This window comes from Arachis duranensis, chromosome 8 (genome assembly GCF_000817695.3).
Source record: "Arachis duranensis cultivar V14167 chromosome 8, aradu.V14167.gnm2.J7QH, whole genome shotgun sequence".
In the NCBI taxonomy this organism is placed as follows: domain Eukaryota; kingdom Viridiplantae; phylum Streptophyta; class Magnoliopsida; order Fabales; family Fabaceae; genus Arachis; species Arachis duranensis.
The window spans coordinates 40614217-40628199 of record NC_029779.3 but is presented as its reverse complement, the minus strand read 5'-3'; the positions used below and the strand labels follow the sequence as shown (position 1 = coordinate 40628199).

The following is a 13983-nucleotide window of genomic DNA, read 5'->3' as shown; positions in this document are numbered from 1 at the left end:
GAAATGGCGCTATGGATGGAAAATGGTTCAGAGCCACTCACCGAAGCCGAGAAGGCAGACCTTGAAGCCATTGCTGCCATTAAAGAATCTGCAGCCATTGAACTCAAGGTAGGTATCACTACTTCTTATTAGTTATTAATCATTTCAATTTCTTTTTTTTTTTAATTTAATTTCATTTGACCCTTCAATTTGTGTGTTATTATCATTCTTGAATTAGGAAAAGGGTAACGAGTATGTGAAGAAGGGTAAGAAGCATTACTCTGAAGCAATTGATTGCTACACAAGGGCAATTAATCAGAAAGCATTGAATGATTCTGAGAGCTCTGTTCTTTTTGCGAACAGGGCGCATGTCAATTTGCTTCTTGGGAACCACCGGCGTGCCCTCTCTGATGCTCAACAAGCACTCAACTTGTCCCCCTCCAACATAAAGGTGCTCAATTTATGTTTCAAACATATATATATCCACTGTCAGTTTTATACCTACATCCAAATACGGAATGCTACATTAGCAAAAATAACTATTTTTAAATTGAGCAGTTACACTTTGCCTTATGAAGTTTGTTATTGTGAATTTGTGATTCCCTTGATTTGATGTTTCAAGCAATGAAAAATCATGATTAGGCAATTTATAGAGCTGTCAAAGCATCTCTATCACTGAATTTATTGGCTGAAGCACAAGAGTATTGCCGAAAGGGTCTTAAGTTGGACCCCAATAATGAGGAACTTAAGAGGCTTGACCAACAGATTCTTACGAAGATATCTGAGAAGGAGAAGCTTGAGGCTGAAGTCTCTAGAGCCATATCGGAGGCAGAAGTATGGACTGCCAGTTGTTTCTTACTTATTTTATCTTTGTTTTGTTGTATGGAATCTCATGCCCTTGCTTCGACAAAAAACTATGCAGGAACTTGTGTCTGCAATAGAAAATAGAGGATTGAAGATTGGAAAGGCAATGTATCGAGAACTCACCGGGTTAAAGAAACCGGTGTTAGACAAAAATAATATCCTTCATTGGCCTGTCCTTCTTCTGTATGCAGAGGTTATGTCCAGTGATTTCATTGAGGATTTCTGTGAGACTGACATGCTTTCAGTTCACCTTGATATCATATCCTTTTCTCTTTCTTTTTTAATGATTTTAAAATATCTACATAAATGTGTTATTTTTATGTGGGAATGTATTACACCCTTAGCTTCCAAACATGTTTTCAGCAGACCAACCACTCCCATGGGATGTTGAAAACAATTACAAACGTGATTTTGTTGAATTATACTATGAGGTAAGCTCTCTCGTTTAATTTTTTTTCTCGTTTGAGTTTGATTTCTTATTTCTGTTTGCAGATATTGATGCTCAAAGTATACTAGTTGTTTTGCTTGCCAATCAAAATCGGATGGGATAGTAAGAACAAAAATAAGGATAATTGAAGATTTCATACAACATATCTGTCTATTCATCTAGGACTTTACAGTGTTAGAACTGATATTGAAGATGTAAAAAATCTGCTATAGAATTGGGAGTTCTTGATATAGTTAAGTCCCCAGTCTCTCCCAAACTATTCCAATTGACTAGACACCCTTCTCTCCATCCTATTCCCTCTATCTATACTTACAACAAACTAATCGATTGTAACTAACTACCAAATGGTAACCTAACATAGAGAGCAGCTAACACCACCATTCACCACATAAGCATCGAGTTGCCATTTTCTTTTTCTTGAAACATTTTACTTTTACTAAGTTTTAGTCTGTTTTTTTCTTTTTTTTTAAAAAAAGGGCATCCCAGTTTGTTAGTATCCCAGGTTAACACAAGGTACGGGGAAGGGCTTGCTAAATAAATATTTAGTATCAGATGATTGACCGTTTATATCTTAAGAGCATCTTGTTCACCTCTTAGCCCATGTTTTATCAGGCTGGCTCTGGAGTTCGTCTATCAAAGGAGAAACTTCTTCATTGTTTATTAGAGGGAACTGCAGCTTCTCATGTTGATGATGAAGAGAAAGATGCAGTTGAGGATTTTAAACACACTGCAGGTATGGTATGGTACTTTTGAAGTACTAGTGATACAAGGAGTGGAATCAACAGTGCTCTTAGCTTATAGGCAACCAAGTATGACAATAACCTCAAACTGTAGACATAGGAAGTCCCTGTTAACATATTTCTGTTTGGCCACCATGTATGTTTACATATATCGATTTGTGAGATATTTTTTGTCTTTATACTGAATATACTACCTATGTTCATCAATTGCTTGTTTCCCTTAATGTGACATCATGTAGATTTAACCATACGTTTGCTCCCTTCTATATGTGGTTTCAAGTTGAAGCGAATCAATCCCTTGTCAACACAGTTTTATTAACATAGAATAGGGAATAGAGACATTACGTTGTTAGGATTCACAAGTTTAAAAATGATCTTGAAAAGTAGCTCTGGATAAGATACAGCTATTTTTGGTATAGAGCTGCCGTAGCAACTTGAGCCATAGAATCAAACATAGCTGTGGATGGTATACTTGGGAACTTTCACTTACGAGTCACAACTGATCAAAGTGTATTGAACCTTAGATATAGGAAGAATAAGGCTTATCAGTGGTCAATTGAGCTGGTTGATGATCTCAGTGGTCTCAGCATTCCCAAGATGCTGGCTTAGTTTAACTAGATACCTTATTGTTCAATTCTCACGAATTTTATTTATCTATCCTCCCTTTTATGTGAATAATTGTTATATGATGTGATATCTTTTGTGTTCATCAGGTTCCCCAAAATGGATCAAAGTAAATGAGAAGAAAACCCTCCAAGATATCCTCAAAGAGCCTAATTTCGTAATCCCCGAAATCCCAGGTGATATATGGTTTTAGAAAATGTCATTGCTTTTTCATCGTTGATTTTGGAGTAAACTACTATTTTGATTCCTAAAAGATTCAGTTTTTGACAAAATAGCTCTGAAACAAAAAAATCATATCTTGTCTCTTCAAAGATGATCTCAGTTTGACAAAATGCACCATTGTTCATAAGTGACAATCGTTTCATGCATTGATCTAATTTTTTGTGATAACATTTGGATAATTATTTATAAAGTGCATACAAAAAGCCAATGATTCTAAACCTCATTGTTCATTTTTTTCCCTTCTAGATCTAGCTATTGTAAAATCACCAAATGTGGAGGATGAAAATTTCTTATTTTTCTAAGACTTACAAAGAATTGGGTAAAAATTTTAATTTCTAGAGCCTTTTTAGAGTATGTCTCCCCATATTTGGTGCATTCTAGGTAATTTTTAGGAGGCCAAGATGACATTTTTTTTTCAGGGTCCATTTTGTTGAAAACTTAATCTTTTGGTGCCAAAATGGTGGTTTATTCTTGATTCTGTTTAGAAATTCAATCTGAGTGATGTACTTGCAGTCTTCTATGTTGTTTCCAAGCAATCCAGCTTTTATAGCAAGTTCAAATCTGGAAAATGGGCTCCTCCAAGCATATGAAAGCACAGCAATAAAGGAAGGGCTTCAAGGTAGCTAATATACCTTTAGATGTTATTATAGTCATATACCTTGAGTTTCGTTAAGGTTAGCAAATAGCAATGAGCGATTTGCAATTTTTTAATAATAAACTTATTTGGTATCCTTTATTATTGGCTTATTGCGAATATTGCATACCCTATTAACATAATAATTTTTATATCAAGGATGCATAACAATAAATTTATGTAATGCATATAAATTTTATCTAAACTAATCACAAAGTTCTAAAAAAAAGTGTATAAAAACTGAGACTATTAAATAAATATTCTAACTTGTTCATAAAGAAATTTATAACTTAATAATAATAATAATAAGTGTAAAATATATTTTTTGTCTCTAATATTTTCGAAATTTAAAAAAAAAAGTCTAGGAGGTCAACTACAGCATTAATTTCATACATATTCAATCTCTTGTCATTTTCTTCATTTAAAGTAACTAGCTTTTAAATTTATAAAACCCCTCTCATCCTCAGCAATCATTATCTTACTTCACCATATCATATCATATCTTTTGTTTTTTTTTTTTTTTAATTTACCTTAATTATCTTTGGTTTCCAAAACTTCTTTATCCTATATATAATTCATAAGAGCTTACATGCACAATATGAGATTCAAAGGCTAAATTTAGTGCCTACAAACAAATTGATATAATTTTCGACAACAAAATATTCTGGTAGTGAATTATAAAAAAATACTCTATAAGTTTCCTTCCCTAACATGCCTAGGATTTTTGGTTTTATCCGAAGGGCCTTTTGGTCAATGATGATATTATTACTCTTTATGATCCCCATTATGGGGGTTATATCTCTATGCGCGGGAGGTGGATCTAAACATGGTGATTCTTATGTTTATTTTGAATTGATCATCGGTTGTTTTGGTTATTTTTTTATATTTCTGAATTTGAGGGATAATTCAGACGAAAATAATGCTATTGATGAGAACACAAGAAATATGGTATTGATTCCTTTGTTTGATAATTATGGAAATCGTTTTATGATACTTCAACTACTTATTGAAGAAGACACATAAGAACTAACAGAATTACCTTTTAACGATATTTGGCGCACTTTGAGGCTATTGCCGCCAGTTAAGAGCTACATCGAGAAGAAAGATAGGACGGCGCCAACCGATCGGCTAGTCAGAAAGTTAATTATTGTTCTTTTTGTATAGAAGAGTTTAAGAACGGGGAGTTGATTCAACCTTTTGGTGTTTGTGTTCATGAGTTCCATTCAACTTGTATAAACTTTTGGTTGCAACGTGGAAAAACTAGTTGTCCAATTTGTCGTTCAGATTTAGAATTTTAGATACATTTGTTCATTGATCAAAAGTAGTTTAGTTATGTACTAATTAGTTCTAGCCTTTGGTGATAATCAAATTCGATATTTTGTGAAATATTAGTTTATTTACATTCTTTATCCATTGAATTTGTCTAATCAAACAAGCAATGTTATGAAATATTAGTTTATTATATTTTTTATCAATTATATTTGGGACTTTTTAAAAATAAATAAAAAATTAGGGAAAAAGATAGATAGGTCCTGACTTTTCAAATTTTTGACAAATACATCCCTGACAAAATTTAAATACAAAAAAGTCCCTGACTTTAACAAACGGAGGACAATTTAATCCTTCCGTCTATTTGTCTTTCATACACCTAACGGAACTGGCTGACGTGGCTGAAACGGTGTACAGGTGTTCGTTATGGTGCCACGTTGGAAGGGGAAAAAGGTTCGAAGGACAAATAAGTCCTTGACGTCATTTTACAAATAAAGTTCGAAGGACAAATAGGTCCTTGAGAAATTTTTTTTCATTATACTTCTATTATGCTTCTATTATGATAATTTAGTTTATAAAATTAGGCTAATTTTTTTTGTTTGTATGGAAAAAATATTGGTATTTTTGTTGAAAATGGGAGAATGTGGTGTAATTATAGATGGGTGGATTTTTTTTTGTGGGAAGTCAACACGTGGGGGTGTGGTGCAACACGTGGGGGGCGTGGTGAACACGTGGCATCATTCTGACCAACACGTGAGGGGCGTGTTGAACACGTGGCAGCATCTTAGCCAACACGTGGGGCATGTTGAATAATTTTCACAATACTGTAATACACTTCAAATATCAATATTCAACCAAAACACCAATTTTCTTTCCATATTAAAAATAATTTTTGATAAAATTATGCTTGTATTTTGAAATCTAGTTAACTTGTTTTATTCTACAATTTAAATTATTTGTATTAAAAGTGTAGAAATTGGGCTTGTTATGTTTCTACTCTTTTTCTTAAATTGCATTAGTTTAGTTTTAGTGCATTTGTGTATTATATTAGAATTTGTTAAATTGCATTAGTTCAGTTTTCATCATACCATTGGCATTAGTTAGCATCAGTTCATTTATGCATCAAGTTAGCATTAGTTCATTTGTGCATCATTCATGTATTAAGTTAGCATTAGTGCATTTCTGTATTATATTAGAACTAGTATTTTTATGCATAATAACATTACGAGAATATTTTTTTTAAATTATAGTTCACTTTGTTCTAACAGTATAAATTATGCATGACACAAAAGATTTATAAAATCAAACTACTTTTACAAAAAAATGATTTGTCAAATTACTAATATAAAATATAATTATATATAGAGTAAAAATAGTAGAGAGAAATATAAAAATGGAGAGAGGTAAATGAGAGAATTTAGGAAATGAGTTTATTAATTTTGAAAAAAAAATTTCTCAAGGACCTATTTGTCCTTCGAACTTTATTTGTAAAATGACGTCAAGGATTTATTTGTCCTTCGAACTTTTTTTCCCTTCCAACGTGGCACCGTAACGGATACCTGGACACCGTTTTAGCCACGTCAGCCAGTTCCGTTAGATGTATGAGAGGCAAATAGACGGAATGACTAAATTGTCCTCTATTTGTTAAAGTTAGAGACTTTTTTGTATTTAAATTTTGTCAGGGATATATTTGTCAAAAATTTAAAAAATTAGGGACCTATTTATCTTTTTTCCAAAAAATTATATTTAATCTTTCAATCAATTTTTTACTGTTTTGAACATTTTGTAACTATGTTGCAAACAGCTATATCGCATGCGCTAACTATAAACAAGGGAAAAACAACTGTAATGGAGCTAATGGAGATGCGAGTAATATTGTAACGATTTAACTATAATATTACGTACTCGTATTATTTTATTTGTATAGTAAATTAAATATTCGATTTGAAAAAAGATTAACGATTTAAATTTTTAAATTAAAAGAATTACAATTTAAAATTTTAAAATTATTCAAGATATATGCAAAATTTTTTTAATACGTCGATATAATATTTTGGATAGTGTTGTGTTGCTTTATTTTTTTTTCCATTTCATCTAATTTTTTTTAAATAATTTAAAATTTTAAAATTACAAAACTTTTAATTTAAAATTTAGATGAATATAATTTAAATTAAAGATTATATTCAATCCAATAAAAATAAATATACTTGTATCATTGTACTCATATAATTAATTATAAATATTACCTAATTAATTTTTAAAATTTTTTTAAATATAAATATAAATATTAGATGATTATTTAATAACTAAAAGAACCATATATTTAATAAAAATAAATTATATAATTATTCCTTGTAATATAGTAGTCCTAACTATATCGTTGGCAAAGTCTACGCTATAGTTCGAGATCTGTTTCGCAGGTATAGCTGGCAGTGGAAATAAAGAAATAATATCTAATAAAATAAAAATTTAAACTTTAACTAAAAATATAAATATGGTTTTTTATTTATAACAAAAAAGCTATTATATTTGTCTAATTAACTTTTATTGAGTATAAATCTATCAGGTACATGTGTGGCAAAACTTCTCGTAAACAATGGAGGTTATAGCCCCAAATCTTTTATAAAATAAAATTAATAGTTCTATGTTAAAGAATATGATTAGTTCACTTGGTTAGAATTCTATGCTAATAATTTAATAATTTGTAATCAATTTCTATTTTTTTTGTTCACTCTAATTTTTTTAATTTAAATTTAACATGTTTGGACATTTGACCTTTTTAAAATTTATTTTATTTTTTTCTTTATTCAAATTTAACATGTTTAGACATTTTTTTAAAAGTTTTGCTAGGGATCTAACTACGAGTGTAACCAAGTGGAACTAATTAGTTAAAAAATATAATAGTTACAAAAAAAAAGCTCCGGCTATCTTAATTTTTAAAATTTTAAAATTAAAAATAAAAAAATTTGACTTGAATTAACTTATATTGTAATTGATTTTTAATTTTTTTTTTAATTCTCCAAAAATTTATTTTAAAGCTATGACATTGGGTGCATGCAATGGTGTTTAATTATATATGATTATAAATTATAATAACTATGATGACTATATAATTTTAATAACACTTAAAAAATATTATAAACTAAAATATTATTAAAATATAAAAAAATATAATTTTAATCTGCTAAAATTCTTTAATTACATTAACTACTATTATTATAGTAAATGGTAGACTCCACCATTTTATGACGGTTCTATTTTAATCATTGCATAAGAAGGAGTTTTTTAAAGTGGTAAAATCGTGAAAGTATATTTGGTGTTTAAGAGTAAGTCCAATGGTTTGGAGACCAACATTCCAAATTTATTTTTAACAAAAAGAGGGACCAGCCGTTAGAAAAAACATATAGTATATATATACGAAAAAATAGCAGAGGGATAATATGAGTTAATTATCAAATGTTTGGGTTCTAGTAAAATAAGTGATACGTGAGTTCATGATCAATAGGATAGGTATACATTATATACATTTATATAAAATTGTCTGAGTGCATATTGTGCGTAGAATACTTGTGTATAATTTTTATCTAACTACTACTGATTATATATGTTGTAATTGTTTTGTTTGTATTTACCTATTATTATTTGTGTTTGCACTTACTAAACTCAATACCAAAATCCTGTGGTATTGAAATTATTGAAAAGAGAAAGGATGAACAAAATTGAGAGAATTAAAAAGAGACATGTTGAGAGAGATCGAGATTTTTGAAAAAAGACAGGCTGAGAGAGATTGAGATTGATGAAAAGAGAAAGGCAAGAGAGAACCCTGGAGATTATTGAGTGCTGGTTAGTGAAGGACCTAGCATATTTCACCCTATTTTGGATTAGTATAACCTTATGCTTGAATACGATCTGTTGAAGTTTAGGATTGTCTAGTGAATTTGTATAACCTTTATATCGTCTCTGTTTAGAACTTTAATCCTGCTGGGAATGGAAGGGTTCTCACCTGTTTCAAAAATTTCTGCTTTTCAGTTATAGGATGCGATGCACTCCACTAAACGTGCTGGATTGCTTTCTTGGAAGCGAAGATTTCTTTTGGGACTTATATTTTGTACTTCGCTTAGTTTATTTATATATATGTTCTCCACTTTTGTATTATTATCTTAAATATCACTCTTAGAGGTTGATTTGGAGAAAACAAGATTTTACTTCCGTTATACTTTTTTTGGGGATATATATATATATATATATATATATATATTTCTAGTTGGCCTTTACTTCGCAGGTTAAAACTAGAGCTTGTTATATAACTCATTTGAAATTCTATATCGATATATCTTTGTCTCTTTAGTTTTCTCTATCAAGCTTTCCACCTCAACATTTTCGAGAGCAATGAAGTTTCGGTTTTGTTTTTCTTATTTGTACCTTTCTTTCAAGACTCTTAGATATAGTATCCTTGCTATATATAGATATGCATTTTGCTTCTAGAGGTTGTAGCGCCTCACCACCTTTGATTTAGAACCTAGACGTAAAGATCTGTGTGGTAGGGTGTTACACTTAACTGCCTGTGTTGTTTAAACATCTCTACTTGATTTCGATAACACGGATGTGAATGATACAATACAACATTCGAAATAATCCAGACACTAACGTCCTTCAATATATGTATATAAATTCTTGTCGGACAATTTTATCAGTTGAGGAATTTGTCTTCTAAGTTGGAGATATGTTCAATTTTCATTTTTCCTCTCTACTATATGTAATCAATTGGTTTTTAATTTTATTTTTCTTCTTATTTGTGTTCTGAATTTTCGTAGAAATTAAAAACTGCAAGTTTAGAATAATTTTTGTAGAATTGTCTAACTTGTTTAAACGTATTAAAAGTCATCCCAACCTTTGGTACAAGTTGCTCATCAATATTACATAGAAACTGAAAAATACCGAAAGCATTTCCATAATATACCAAATTATAAATCTAAATGCACTGAAACTAGACACAAAATAGATTCATCAAAATAATAATTCAGATTTAGAACTCCTACATTACATTCAAATTCAAACTATCAATAATAAACAGCAATCTTCTCAAACAAAAATAAAATTATTTAGCTACAGAATCATAAACTACTAACAAACTACATTTAACTATATTTGAACCACACCACAGCCACTTAATTCGATTTAAAACAATAATCAAATTCGCTCTGATTCAATTGACAATCTGAACTTGAATCATTCAGTGTCTTCGAAATTAAAATACCTGTTCAAACTTGATTAAACTGCTTGATGTAAAAAAACTTGATCCAAAATCTTCAAATTAGATAAAAGAGTATTGATTTTGACGAAAAGAATACAAAGAAAGAAAAGAACGCAAGAAAATAAGAGAATGCAGATAAGGAAAAGAACGTAAAGAATGCGGAAAATACTGAGAAAATTTAAAAAAGAAAACAAAAATTGCATAAAAAAATAGTTATATATTTACGTATTAAGTCAAAAATTTGTTAAAGACAATGGTGCATGAAAGTAAATTAGGTTAAAACTACTTGGTTAGAATTGGTTTATTAAATAATTTAGATATAGAAATTAATTATAAAAATTATTAATAAACATTAGAAGAAGATCGTGTGTCCAAAATAAAAAAAAACATTAGAAGAAGATAAAAGATTTGTCTTTTATTATACCATAAAAAACATATATAAGAGGTGTACAGAAAAATGGCGAAACATCATTCTCAATAATTAGTCTTGTAGCCCCATCAGATTCTATCAATAAACATAGATACGTGTTAGTTAATTTTTGTATTTATTAAGTATTTTTGAATTTTTTGTGTTCATAAATTGTTTAACGATTTTGGTAAGAAAAATTTGATTACTCTACAACAAAAGCTTGATTAGTATACCCAAAATATTTAATTTTTTCAGTAGCTAATTTTTTGTGCATTCATATAACATTTTTAGATGACAAAACATTGACAATATAAAATCTTAATTATCTTAATTTGATCTTTATTTTCCTACAAAATTGAAAAAATGGAAAATTTTTAAAATAAATCAAAATCTGAAAACAAAAATCAAACAAAAAGTTACTCATTTTAAAAGAAAACCTATATCCAACACAAAATAAAGAATTCTAGAATTAAAGAGAAGTAGAAATTGTCAGATTGAAAACTTACCTTCAAACAGACACAGAGAGAATTAGAGGACAAGATTTTGTGTTATATTTATAAAAGTCAAAATAAAAAAATAAAACGGCTTAATCAATTCAAATTTATTTAAATTTGTTTATTTTAGTTCAAAGTAATTTTCCAAATAAAATCAAACTGATCATATTGATTTGATTCAGAATATAAATACTTTCGTTTTTAATCAAAATCAACTTACACTGAACCGGTGTAAACGGAGTTTAATTTAGTAAATTTTATCTCGTAAAAAAATTAATGGATAAATGAAAATTGTTTTAACATAATTATATATCCTACTTATCTACTATTGTTTATATCTCTTTTATCAAATTAAAATTTAAAATATATTGCTATCATTTATTATTGATTTATTAATCTCATACATATTGAATTTCTTATCATTTTCTTCATTCAAAATAACTAACTTTTAAATTTGTAAAATCTCTTCATCTCCGTCATATATTATCTTACTTTATGGTACGAATTTGTATTAAAAACTACAGAAAATTAGAGATGATTAGAGAAAATAGAAGAAAAATTTCTAAAATTAAAGCCAAAAAAAATAGAGTTTCTAATTACATCATACATATTTTATATTATTACTTTATATTTTTATTTATAGTATAATTTTTTAATTGAGCTAGCTCAATACTAATCCTATCATTATTCTACCTTTCAAAACAACCTTGTCCTCAAAGTGGCAGAAAAATATAAATCCTAATAAAATTCTTGAAACAATATTTTTTATGCTACTGCTAAAATATTTTTTTTTGAGTAAATATCGGGGCCAACGGCCCATCCTAAAATAAATTTTAACCACCAAGATGTTATTTTTTTTTTTTTGGTTTCCCACGGTATCCCCCAACCCGACAGGTCAAGGACTAATCCGCCGCGGTACTGAGCTCCATTTAAGGGTTTGCCGCTGGCCAATAGGTTGCTGCATGCACAAGGCGGGATTCGAACCCCCGACACTTGATTAAAATAATTTTCTTTGATGTTTGGCCCAATTTTTAACCCACTTTGTTGAGAATGAATTTGAGTTTGGTTCTTACCAAAAAAGCCTAATTCCAATAGCATGGCCTCTCCATTCATTTCCAGAAGTCCTTTGCATAGAACCCAGTAGTTCTCCCTTGGAACACGGCTGCCATCCATCCATGGAGCTCCTTGGCCACCGTCTTTTCTATCGACACTCGCGCGAACCCCCTTCTTCCTTGTGTCCCCCACGACGATCACCGACCATGGAGCACGCTGGTCGCCGCGATTTCCACCGTCAAAGACACCGTTTATTGCCCCATGCGCACCCTCCACAACCACCGTGTCCCACTGCTCTGTTCTAGTCTCATCGTCGCGCTCCCAGGGGAAGATCGCCGCCGTCAGTGGTGGTGGTTTGGCCACAATCGGAGAAACACACCATGATCGACTTGCTGCCGCCACGACGTTCGTCTCGGGAGGCTTCGCTTCAAGCGCGGTCCGTCTGGTCGCCTCTCTGCCCACAACCGCCCCTGCGTCCCAACCCTCTCCTGCGTCCGTTACACCCTCCGCCTTAATCTCTGTCAGTGCATGTTCACACAAGACCGCCGCGAGCATCTGCTCCTCCTTCACAGAGGCGCCATCCACGGCGCCGCTACCGAGTCAGATCTGCTGGTGCTTCATCCTCGAAGCCGCCCCCTCTATTCAGCACTGAAGCGTCGTCGGCAACGACCAAGACCACCGCATTCGAGTTCAGATGCGGTGGTTTCGGTGGCGGTCGCGGCACCCTCACCTTTGTCGGTTCTGGATCCGCGAACTTCCCTGCTCCATCGCGACGACGCCGCTTCTGGTCCCATCACCATTGCCCAGAGTAGTGCCATCCACTGCTGGTACAACAGCCTTGACACCGACAATCGCAATCACGCTAGGTAATTCCCAATATGCCTCGGAATCTTCTACTTGTTGAATTGCTTGTGTTGTCTTATCCCGAATTGTGATTGATGATACTGTAACTGAGGTTTGAACCGTGGTTTGATCTGTAGATCCTGTTAAAACCGAATCTGGATGTTGAAATTGTGATTGATCTGGACGTTTGATTGATTCTTCTTGTCGCTGCTGTTGTGATTGAAATACAAAATTAAAATATGATGAATCTCCCTCTGCTCCTGTGGTGTGCTGTTTTTCTGTGTGTTTCGAATGCAATACTGATTCTAGAATTTTTGTTGCTGCATTTTCAGATTCTGCATCCTCATAATCTGAAATTGCAGATCTGTGGAATTATCGGCTTCAGGATTTGTTGAATTTGCTGCTTCTGGTTGGTTTGTCTTGAATCTGGAATATTGGATGTTGCTGCTTCTGGATTTTGGTTGAAATTTATGCTGTTAGTGCACAATCGGCTTCCCCATGAATCATCTTGGTCACGGTTGCACCATGGCGCAAGTTTCCTTAATTTCATCATATATCTTGGTTTGTTTTTCATAATTTGAATTCAAGCGATCTAAGCCAGGTTGAATTTAGTGCATGTTTATTTTGTTAAAAAAAAATCTTTTTTTTATTTTTTTACGTGTTTGGCAAATTTTTAGTAGTAAAAGTAAAAGTACTAATAGAATAAAAAAAATTTTGTTTGAGAAACTGTAATTTACATCTTTTTTTTAAAGATTTTTTTCTTTAAAAAAAGATGTTTTTCATGTAATAAATAAACAAAAAAGTATTTTTATATTACTATATCCAAACATAATTAATAAATAAAAATTTTTTTATATACTTTTATTTTTCTATAAGATTTAAAAAAAATAATTAAAAAAAATCTTTTCTTAAAAACTTACCCAAACAAGCCCTTAATCCTATCACTTTATCCTATCATATCATTATCTTTTTTTTTTTAATTTACCTTAATTATCTTTCGTTTCCAAAGCTTCTTTATCTTATATATAATTCGTAAGAGCTTATAACTCTTATACAAACTTAGTTCTTTCTGGATTCTCTCCTTAAACAAATTGATATAATTTTCGACAACAAAATATTCTGGTGGTGAATTTCAAAAAAACATTATATA

General features: G+C 31.1%; 2 protein-coding genes across 4 annotated transcripts; both read left to right on the top strand.

Moving 5' to 3' along the window:
* On the top strand, positions 1–4875 carry LOC107462789 (uncharacterized). Of its 2 annotated transcripts, XM_052252810.1 has the most exons (9): positions 1–108; positions 218–430; positions 622–813; positions 902–1104; positions 1199–1274; positions 1904–2024; positions 2745–2831; positions 3391–3496; positions 4579–4875. In XM_052252810.1, the coding sequence occupies exons 1-8, from the start codon at positions 4–6 to the stop codon at positions 3465–3467; spliced, it is 1074 nt and encodes a 357-aa protein (XP_052108770.1). In that variant the 5' UTR covers positions 1–3; the 3' UTR covers positions 3468–3496; positions 4579–4875. The 2 variants fall into 2 exon arrangements, with proteins under 2 accessions (XP_052108770.1, XP_052108769.1); XM_052252809.1 differs by lacking the exon at positions 4579–4875 and having other exon boundaries at positions 3391–3737.
* Positions 4876–11958: 7083 nt separating this feature from the next.
* Positions 11959–13448, top strand: LOC107462790 (uncharacterized). Of its 2 annotated transcripts, none has more exons than XM_016081452.3 (2): positions 11959–12856; positions 13196–13448. In XM_016081452.3, the coding sequence occupies exons 1-2, from the start codon at positions 12519–12521 to the stop codon at positions 13296–13298; spliced, it is 441 nt and encodes a 146-aa protein (XP_015936938.1). In that variant the 5' UTR covers positions 11959–12518; the 3' UTR covers positions 13299–13448. The 2 variants fall into 2 exon arrangements, with proteins under 2 accessions (XP_015936938.1, XP_015936939.1); XM_016081453.3 differs by having other exon boundaries at positions 13166–13448.
* The last annotated feature ends 535 nt before the right edge of the window (positions 13449–13983 follow it).

Excerpts from the sequence above, each read along its gene's own strand:
- LOC107462789 (XM_052252810.1), top strand. The coding sequence starts at position 4 with ATGGCGCTATGGATGGAAAATGGTTCAGAGCCACTCACCGAAGCCGAG. Across the intron at positions 1,105-1,198 it reads TCAGTTCACCTTGATATCAT|GTTTTCAGCAGACCAACCAC; the intron begins ATCCTTTTCTCT and ends GCTTCCAAACAT. Across the intron at positions 1,275-1,903 it reads TTGTTGAATTATACTATGAG|GCTGGCTCTGGAGTTCGTCT; the intron begins GTAAGCTCTCTC and ends ATGTTTTATCAG.
- LOC107462790 (XM_016081452.3), top strand. The coding sequence starts at position 12,519 with ATGTTCACACAAGACCGCCGCGAGCATCTGCTCCTCCTTCACAGAGGC. Across the intron at positions 12,857-13,195 it reads GACAATCGCAATCACGCTAG|ATCTGTGGAATTATCGGCTT; the intron begins GTAATTCCCAAT and ends CTGAAATTGCAG.